We start from the raw sequence: 10300 nt of genomic DNA, 5'->3' as shown, positions 1-10300 counted from the left end.
TAAATAATATTGCAATGTTTTGTGTAACAGCTTTAAAATAAATGCATATTGTGATAAAATAAGAATATAAATTGATAGAAATATATTTATTGTGAGGGATTTTAAGGTGTTGTTGTATTTTTGTCTTTAGGGATTTCAGGTTGGCTTCCCTGTGGGAATACTAGAAAGCCAAACCACTGAAAGGTTATCACTGGTGATGAAGAAGTAGGCTTGATAAGTTTAAATATATTGATATATTTTATTTTGGGCTCTGTTGTTTCATGTTTGCTGTCTGCTTCCAGATAGATTCAAGGTGAACTTGTCACAGTCTATGGAGGCAGACTATGTGGTGTGTGGATAGGTGGACCCAAAACGCAGGACATGAGGCAGGCTGACAGAGTAGACAAAAACAGACCTTTATTTTTGGCTGAAACAGGTCTCAACTAACTAGGAACAAGGAAATCTCTTACAGAACCCACACTGGGCAAAATGATCACCTAAATCGGTCATCATGGGCTCTATAACGGATTCGCAAACCGTGTCCGAGTCCACCTGCACAGCAGGAGGATCCAAATGGGTCAGGATCAAGGATTCAGACCGGATAAGGCCCAGATCCAGTTCAGGCTCCAGTCATTTTCCAGCTCATCCAGTCTGGATCTGTTCATAATGGCTTCATTTTCTCGACACGATCATCCTCTCAAATCATCATCATCATCCTCCCAAAATGTACTGAAATATTTAAAACCTATAAAGCTGAGACATTTATCATAACATGTTTGCCTTTACTGGTAAAATTTTACATTCATTACAGACTTGGAAAGCTGCTCTGAATGTTTTCAGCTAAATCCGAAACTATGACTGAACTCTGACCTTTAGCAGTAACTGAAACAGTGAGTGAAAGATCTCTGCTGTGGCTGTCAGAGAGCCATCATCTATCATGACTATAAATGACACCCACACACGCGCATGCACACACACACACACACACACACACACACAGAACAGAGGACACTACTGAACCCAAGACACAAGACAAGGGACTGGTAAAGTACAACAGGAAGTAAACATAGAACAGAAACACAGACCTGACAAGACACGGGGAGGCCGGCACACCAAAGGAAACACAATAACACCGTACACATGAATGAAGACAACACTGGGAGGGAAACAAAATGAGACTAGACATCAGAGGGAGGGATCATTGTACTGTGGATGACACTGAGACACAATGGTCAGAGACAAGAGTGGGACAGACCAGATACCACAGAACTCAGGGAAGTATGCTCACTGAACAAAGGATGATATACAACAAACTAAAACCAACCAGCACTCTGATCATTAAACTAAGGCCTGAGGATCCAACAAACAAACAACTAGAATTACTAAGAATCAAAGAAATAAACGAAATAACAAAGTCCATAACAGAAAACTCTGGGTGACAGATCCAGGATCACGACAGAACTGGAAGAAACTTTTCTTTGAGGAAAAAATCACACAGTGTTACTCCAGGATGGACAGTGGTGGTGGCTTTACTGAAAGACAAAACTGGAAGGGTTTTTGCTTATGATCAGCATTAACTAGGCTGTTGTGGGAAACCAGAAACATTGCCATAATATTTTCATGCTCCAGCCTTCCTGTTGTGAGAAGGCAGGACTTTTACATCAGGTGGGCCAACTGGTGCACCCTGTTTTGCCTCTGCTGGGAGGGATGAAGGTGGGACAGGAGATATGGAAATGTAACTTTATTCTGTGCCTTACTGTACATGTTGTTAGACTTGAGTTCTGCATGTGTCATAAGGCTGTAACAGAGCTGCTTTAAACTATGAGCACTAAGCCACAGCATAAAAACCTGAGGAGTTTGGGAGCATGCCTGAACACCTCAGGCTCTTTTTCCACATTCCTTGAGTTGTTCTTGAAGAGTTATTGCCTTGTGGTGGTGTGCATTGTCCTGCTGGAAGAGGCCACTGCTGTCACACTGCAGTAACATTGCCATGATGGATGTGCTTGGTCTGCAAAGCATTTAGGCGGGTGGCATACGTCAACATAAGAATTACAGGAATGCCAGGACTCAAGGTTTCCCAGCAGAACACTGATCAATGTTCACCTTTCAGTGGCTTTAATGCTGTGGCTGATCAATATTAGAGCCAATCAGAAGCTGACTGCTGAAGCTATGAAACATCATCAAAAAGAAGAAGTAAAAAAATGATCGAGTATGACGTTTTGAGACTGGGCATACACTCATCTTAATGTACTGACAAAGCTGTTCTATATTTATTTATTTATTTATTTAACTAAATAAAATTTAGGTTATCAAAACCTACCATCATCCATGCATTCTCCCTGAGCTCAGTTTACATCGAATCATTTCAGTTCTGCAATGGAACTAGATGAAACAATCCTTGGAGACCAACGCATTCCTCAGGTGTGTGTGTGTGTGTGTGTGTGTGTGTGTGTGTGTGTGTGTGTGTGTGTGTGTGTGTGTGTGTGTGTGTGTGTGTGTGTGTGTGTGTGTGTGTGTGTGTGTTCGTGTGTGTGTGTGTGTGTGTGTGTGTGTGTCCTTCATGCTTGCCATGGTGTCAGGGAAATATCTGACTAAGTGTAGAAGAAGGATCACAAGCTTCCTTGGGGTCATCAGGTGGGTAACCCTCCTTCAGTGGTGTTTCGATGATGATCCGGCAACACTTCCAGAACTGCCACAAGGCTATTCCACCACAGATGGTTAAGGCTCTTCACCAATGAAGAGATGCTCAGCCAGCTTCCCCTTGATCAATGATTTGATTTCTAGACTTGCTTGAATTTATCTTCATTTTGGCCCACTCTATGTTCTCTTGCAGCTTTTGCAGGAGTTCCCTGGTGCACGCTATAATAGTGGTGAGCATAGTTAGATCGTCCATATATGCCTTGATGGAAGGTAGCCTAAGACTGGGCTTCAGCTGTTCTCCTCCTACCACCCACCATGAGTCATGGATGATGACCTCCATGTCCTGAGGTAAAGGCTAGCGGAGAGATGGTACAGACTGCCACAATGCCTACCTCCAGGAGCTGCCGTGATGAGATGTAATTGTCAGTTATGAAACAGAGCTGTAAGCTTTGGAAACACAGTCTGGAGAAGCTCGCTTGATTGGATTTGATGCTAAATTCAGGTTGCATGTTTGAAGCAGCCAGAGAACCCAGGAATCCCTGCTTTCTGCACAGCAGTGTCGATGTAGCCATTCCTCTGTAACTTGCACGTTGTTAGCCTGTGAACTAGGATACTGAAGAAAACATTCCCTTCCATATCCAGAAGGCTAATACGGTGGAAGTGGTTGATGTTGGTCGAGGAATCATAGTGCGACTGGAGCGTTCTTGTAAAGCCTGTAGGGAACTCCGTTCAGCTCAGGAGAAGATGAAGCTCTTTAATGGTAGACAGCTGTTACCACTTCGCTCCACTTGGGGGGACTGGTGTCTAGCTGGAACAGTGGAGAGGGTAGTGGAGGCATGTCAGGAGGGAGGGGAATTGTCTCCCAGCAGCAGGGGTCTGAATGGATTTCACTTAGATAAGCCTCAAGGCCTTTTCTTGGTGCTGGTAGTTTGCCACCCTTTTCCTTTGTGAACTGACTCTTCACAAACCTGAATGGATCAGCAAAGAAACTGGATCTCATCTGATCCTTCTTCCTGCTCTTCTTTCTCAAGTACGCTATTCTCCTTAAGGATAAGAGTTGGTTCTGGATGTCTGCTTGCAGCACATTTATTCCATCCTTCTCTTCTTCTGTAGCTTTCCACCTTTTTGAGCTGCTTTCTCTCCTTGACCAGCCAGTCTATCTCCTGCTGGCTCCTGGATCTAGTTGGGATGGAGGGCTTTGTCCTGGACTTTTCCACAACTCCGTAGATGAGTTCCCCCATTTCGTTTCATTTTCTCACAACAGATTCCTGTATATAATAAATACGGGCAATGCTGAGATAAAGGGTAAAATTTAATTGAATATGGAAACAAAAAGCAGAAAAGGGTGAGACAATTAATGAAAATTAGTAACATTGTCTATAAAATTCAAAGAAAAGAGAGGAATATTAGATTAGATTTGATGGGTAGATTAGATTTTAGATTTCATTTTAGATTTGATGGGTAAAACTACTTAATATACATGCCAAGGGAAGATTGCAGTATTTTCACATTATATCAGTAAGAGAGGCAAATACTCAGAATGGTACTTCAGAGGAAACACGTGGCATTACAGAAATGCTGCAGAGCAGTTCATGTAAATTTTAAGGGGAATTTAACGCATCAGCAAGTAGGACTTTGACAGTAACTACCCTAATCCACAAGGTGGCGGTAAGGCACCTACAGGTTATTTGCCGGCAGCCATGTAGCAAACAGGAAGAAGAGGAAGGCCGTCCCCCCCATAGATATCCATACTCCTCCCCCACTACTGGACACGCCCCTACCCTCTGCGAACCATGTGGCTGTATCGTTGGTAAATAAATACTTCTTCTCTATTTTAACTTCCGTTTTGGTGCGAATTTCTGCACAGCCGGAGAAGGCGACATGTCGCAGGGCGTCGGGAGCCTCCAGGCGCAGGTGGAGTCGGTGCTGGGCGCGCTGGTCAAAGCGGCCTCGGTGGAGTTAATCAAACTGTTCGAGAGCAGATACCGAACTGCCGAGGTGGGTTTGGGCCGCAGCGAGGACGCGAAGGGAAACGAAAGCTCGGATATTTTATCGAGTGGGGTCACAAAACGCAGCATCGGCGTGCAAGTGGGCGAGAACATCTCAGAGCCGTCGCTGTTTAACGGTATGTGTTTCTGAACCTTTGCACGCTTGTACTTCCTGTTGGTGTCCGCGGCGCTGCTGCAGCTCCAGATGCATAAGTACGGTCGTTCCTGAAGGCTCGAGCTGCTCACATTTTTTGAAACTTACTCCCAACAGAGTTTTGTGGAATCGATACATTAACTGTTTAATGCATATTTGCATATCATCAAGCAGTCTTGCATATAACTAATGTTGCAACAGTCGGACTGAATTCCTGCAGAGTAGAAGCCCAGCGTTAACCCTTCCCCCCTCCTCTTCATAGAGCCTACTTTTGTCTCGGATGATGGTGGTTGTGTGAGGGACTGCAAGGAGGTGGTGGTGGAGGGTTGCCTCATTCCGCGAGAAATCCTCTTGGGTGAAGATAATGGGCCTGCTGACCCCGAGTGGCCATCCCTGAAGGATCTGGTCAGTAAGAATTTACAGGGGTATAAATCACCTGTGTAATGAAGATCAGGCGCTTTGTGAAGTCTGGGCTTATGCTTGCTTGTAAATGTGTCATGTGTCTTTTCTCAGCAGGTTGTGGATTTGGTGGAGCTAAGCGTCCTTGAAGCAGAGTCACTATCTGACTGTGATGCTCAGACACAAGTTTTGCACGGTAAGAGCTGAAAGCCACTGACAGGCATGAACACACATTATGCATATCTGGGAGAAATAAAAGCTTTTATCTTTGATTTATCTGTGGAGATGTGAAGAACAGGTAAGTACCCCAGCCACAGTTTGGACCGCATGTTGCAAGTGCTGCTACAAAGTGTTGATTTTAAAGTTGTTTTTTTGTTTGTTTGTTTTGCTTTTTATTATTATTAATAATAAACATATTTAAGTCACGCATATTTTGCAATAACGCAGCTTTGGACAGATTAAACAGCATGGCCACTTGGGAGTTGGTGTAGAATTGATTTGGTTGCAGTTTTTAACAGAACTCAGATATGTTTTTCAATCCTAAAAAAAGGGGCGAGGGACTCGGGGCTTGCTTCTGTACTTGTGAAGGTATGACTGCTCAAAAATGCATTAAAAAAAAAAAAAGTAAAAAGCACAGTATTTTGATCTGCCACATATACAATACTAGTTGGAAATTATCAATTTCTCAGCAACAATAGGAGAGCTCAAAAGTTATATTTTTGTGTCACTTTACTCATCATTTTTCACTTATTTTATATTCCTTCTGTACATCGTAGCAACTCTCCCATGTATGCTGGGAAAGGTGCCGGTATAAGACTTGTGTTTCTGGGGCTGAAAGAAGATAAAGGGGGCATTTCGTGACACAAGTCAACGGTGCAGAATTAAAACACCTGTTACCTGAAACGCTATCGAGCAAAAGTGCAGATTCTCCTGATAATCCAGTGTCATTAATGTGCTTCTGTATATTTGCTCTCTAAATGGTGTCAAAAGCGTTAGCTAACATCGGCTACATCATAGACATTATCAGCTCATTTTAGCTTTCTGAGCCACAGTCTGTTGGTAGATCACTACTCATCAGCCAAGGAGCTAAATTCAGTTTCACTTTTACTTTTACCTTTTGGGTGACGGCACAAAGAAGCAGGTAGCAATGGACATGTAGTCAAAGTCAACACCACAGTTATAATGTTCGGGTAGCTTCTGTTTGACCACATTCACTGATTGATGATTGCACACAACTAAGCAATTTGATGCTCTGTTATTAAACATGCACCACAAGCCTGCTATTATAATAATAAATCATTTTTATGTAATTTCTAGTTGAATATAGTGTATTTGTGTGTGATTGTCAGTGCAAATAAGGAATGAGGAGGATGGAGAGAGAGAGGACAGAGAGACTGTGCAAGAGCTGGAAGGACGAGGTGAGCAGACGGTGAAGTTTAATGGAAAAACAACTGTTGAGCCAAAAAAAAGTAACAATAACTTTTAAAATGCTTTTCAGTAATACACTTAAAATTGTCAGTGGATATTCTAAATAGAACATATTAATTGATATGAACGGCAGCATTTAACAGGATTTATCGCACTCTAAACATGGCTCAAACACCAGCTGGTGTGGCTGATACCCTGCATTGAGTGTGCACAATAAAGGGACGGCTTGTATGGATTTTTTATAACCTTAATGTAAAAGCACCATTCTTACCTGTTTGCTTCTTGTCCAGGTGTATGGAGCAACAGTGTGATATGTGTTTTTTTTTTTTTTTAATGTCTGCACTGAATAATCTGTTATTTTGCATACATGGTAACCACGGAGAGATGTGGAGGGTTTGGAAGTTAAATGAAAGGAAATGTGAAAATGTACAATTTAATTAAAAGTGCGTGTGATCTTTTTCAGTCTCTGCAGAGACACGGACAGAGACATCAACAAACAGTGTGCCAGCTAATCAGAAGCCGCTTGTAATTCAGCCTGATACGAGTAACTCCGCTTCTGGGGAGAAGGTGAAGTATGTTTGCCCGTTGATCCTTAAACCGGAGTCTCCGGCACCCAAACCTGAGACATCAGAGAAGCCCACTCAAGCCGAGCCTCAGCAGGCCTGTGTCAGCACAGCCAAGGGCACTGCCTACAGTCCCTCCCCATCTGATGGAGCTGCAACTCCTGCACAGATCGGGGTGTGGGAATGGGTCCACTCTCAGAAGGAAGCAAAGAACCATCTCCAGATGAAGCTGAAACTCACCTCTCCAGATCCAAAGCTGCTGCGTCCCTGTGCTGTACAATTGGTAAATCTTCTCACGATACCTGAATCGGAGATGTCGAATCAGGGTGACGCTGCCAAAGTTCACAGCATTGACCACAACAATGGTTGGCCTGTGCCCAAAGATCTCCGCCATCATCAAGGCCTTCACACCGGCCATCGCCTCTGCTGCTTCACCAGATGTGGAAATGACATTTGGCGTCTCCAAACAGTCGTCAGCCGCTCCCGTGATGGATACCGCTGCAGTATCTGTGGGAAAATATTCAACCGGAGGAAGATCCTCCGGCGACACGAGCGCTTCCACACTGGGGAGAAACCGTACTCGTGTTCTGTGTGTTCTAAGACGTTCGCCCTAAGAAAGAGTCTCCGCCGCCACTCGAGGTTCCACACGGGGGAGAGGCCGCACACCTGCCCGCAGTGCGGGAAGAGCTTTCGTCTGCGAGACAACCTGAAAGCACACCTGAGGTTTCACACCGGAGAGAAGCCTTTCAGCTGCCCCACATGCGGCAAGACGTTCCGGATCATGAGGAATCTGGAGAAACACAAACTGAGCCAGTGTGACTTCTTTGTTCCTTCTTTCAGAACCATCGCTGGCTTTAAGCTGTAAGAACAGCTGTCAGGGGCAGGCCGCTGTGGTCGCACGCATGTCTACCTCAGACTGAAAACACTAAATCACAGAAGCTTAGATAAGAGAGAAGTCATACATGAGGCAAACTGTTGCGTTGATTCCTGATATAAGAAACTTGTACTACTGATGTTTTAGTCTAATTTTGTCCGTTTAGTTCTTGTCATATTGTTACATTAATGGGGCTGAGATGGTGGCAGAGTACAACTAAACCTGTTTACGCATTAAACCCACCGACCTTTGCACAGTTAACCAGCTCACAAGTGTGTGAGTCCTCTGGTGCTCCTTGGAGATTTGTGTTTTAGACGGCTTGTAACGCACCATTAATGGGTAGATCTGAGATATCTGGTGCTTGTCTGTTTTTTGAAAAACCACAGCTCTCCACCTGCCAACATTTCCTGTTAAGTACTTTTATAGATTTGTTTTTGGAGTTTTTTTTTTTTGTTTGTTTTTTTTACTTAACACTCATGTCACTTATTACTTACTTTTTAGCTTTGTAGCATGTTATGATTATTCATTGTCTGTAGATGTATTGCTTTCCATGACCTGTATGTCTCATGGTGACTTTGAGTTAAAACACAACAAATACGGTCTTGTCTTCATTTGAAAGACAGTTTGGGTTTGTTTTTTGTTTGTTTTTTTTAACGTGTGCACTCAGCACTGACTGACGTCTGTTTTTCAGTCTTTTTAACGACTTTTGCTGAAAACATTTATCTTGTGTATCAATAAAAAAAAGAAAATAAATTTTGTGTGTGCACATCTAAGCTATAATGACACTGCCTTTGAAATAAAATACCATTTATAAATCTAAGTTCAAACAAATGGCTAATGCACTGCTGATTTCTTAATGTTTTGCATATTTCTGACACTTGCATGTATCAGATTAAGCTAATTTTAATGTACGACAGCGATAAACCTAAATACAAATTGTGGTTTTTAAATCCAAACCTTCCAGGCCCTGTGTGTAGTAGTAATAGCCCCCCTAAACCTAATAACTGGGTATGCCACCCTTGGCTGCAAACACTGAAATCGAGTGTTTGCAATAACTGAAAATAAGTCTTTCACATCGCTGTGGAGTAATTTTGGCCCACTCTTCTTTGCAGAATTGTTTTAATTCAGCCACATTTTTGAGCATTAACGGCCTGTTTAAGGTCAAGCGTCACCTTTGGATTTAAGACCAAGGATCATTGTCCTACCTACTGCATAACCCGAGTGCTCTTCAGCTGCACGGCATGAACCGATAACTGGACATCCTCCTTCAGGATATTCTGGTAGAGAGCAGAATTCATGGTTCCATCAAATGCAGCAAGTTGTCCTGAAGCAGCAGATCAGCCCCAGAGCAGCACACCACTGACTGTTGTTGTGACGTTATTTTTATGAAATGCTGTTAGTTTTACACAAGATGCAACGGGACTCTAAATGTCCCAGAAGTTAAGCTTTTGTCTCATCAGTCCACAGAATATTTTCTCAAAAGTTTCGGGGATCATCAAGATGTGTTTTGGTAAATATGAGATGATCCTTTGTGTTGTTTTTGGTCAGCAGTGGTTTTCTCCTTGGAACTCACCCGTGGATGCCATTTTTGCTCAGTCTGTTTCTTATTGTTGAATCATGAACTCTGACCTTAACTGGGACAGGCCTGCAGTTCTTTCAATGTTGTTGTGGGTTCTTCTGTGACCTCCTGGATGAGTCGTCATTGTGCTCTTGGAGTAATTTTGGTAGGTCAGCCACTCCTGGGAGGGTTCATCACTGTTCCAAGGTTTCTCAGTTTGTGGATAATGGCTCTCACTGGTTCACTGGAGTCTCAAAGTCTTAGAAATGACTTCGTAACCCTGTCACTAAGATATCTTTATTGTCATTGCACAATACAATGAAATTTTGTTGGAGCCATCCTCCAAGTGCCGACATAATAAATACAGATAGAAATAAGAAATATAAAGAGGACAAATAAGGATCTGGTATTTACAGCAAAAATGGTTTACTTACAAAAACAGTGTAGTGTACTAAAGACATTGATTGTGGCGTAATGTGTTGTTTTTTTGACAATCAGGCAATAATCAGGCCTGGGTGTGGCTGGTGAAATTGAACTCAACTTTCCAAAAACAAAAACAAGTGGTTAATTACGGTTAATTCATTGTATCACAAGGGGGACAATCACTTTTTTCACACAGAGCCAGGCAGGTTTGGATAGCATCTTCCCCTTTAATAAATGAAATCATCATTTTAAAACTGCATTTTGTATTTACTCGGGGCATCTTTGTCGTATATT

General features: G+C 42.8%; 1 protein-coding gene across 4 annotated transcripts; it reads left to right on the top strand.

Annotated features, from left to right (window-relative positions):
* Positions 1-4390: 4390 nt before the first annotated feature.
* Positions 4391-8824, top strand: LOC115795707 (zinc finger protein 397). 4 transcript variants are annotated; one of them, XM_030751743.1, is made up of 5 exons: positions 4391-4744; positions 5024-5166; positions 5278-5356; positions 6510-6578; positions 7052-8824. In XM_030751743.1, the coding sequence occupies exons 1-5, from the start codon at positions 4501-4503 to the stop codon at positions 8014-8016; spliced, it is 1500 nt and encodes a 499-aa protein (XP_030607603.1). In that variant the 5' UTR covers positions 4391-4500; the 3' UTR covers positions 8017-8824. The 4 variants fall into 4 exon arrangements, with proteins under 4 accessions (XP_030607603.1, XP_030607602.1, XP_030607605.1 ...); XM_030751742.1 differs by having other exon boundaries at positions 5275-5356; XM_030751745.1 differs by lacking the exon at positions 6510-6578.
* The last annotated feature ends 1476 nt before the right edge of the window (positions 8825-10300 follow it).

The sequence above is a fragment of the Archocentrus centrarchus genome, chromosome 17 (genome assembly GCF_007364275.1).
Source record: "Archocentrus centrarchus isolate MPI-CPG fArcCen1 chromosome 17, fArcCen1, whole genome shotgun sequence".
Classification (NCBI taxonomy): Eukaryota; Metazoa; Chordata; class Actinopteri; order Cichliformes; family Cichlidae; genus Archocentrus; species Archocentrus centrarchus.
The sequence above is the reverse complement of the archived record's forward strand: the minus strand, read 5'-3'. Positions and strand labels throughout refer to the sequence as shown.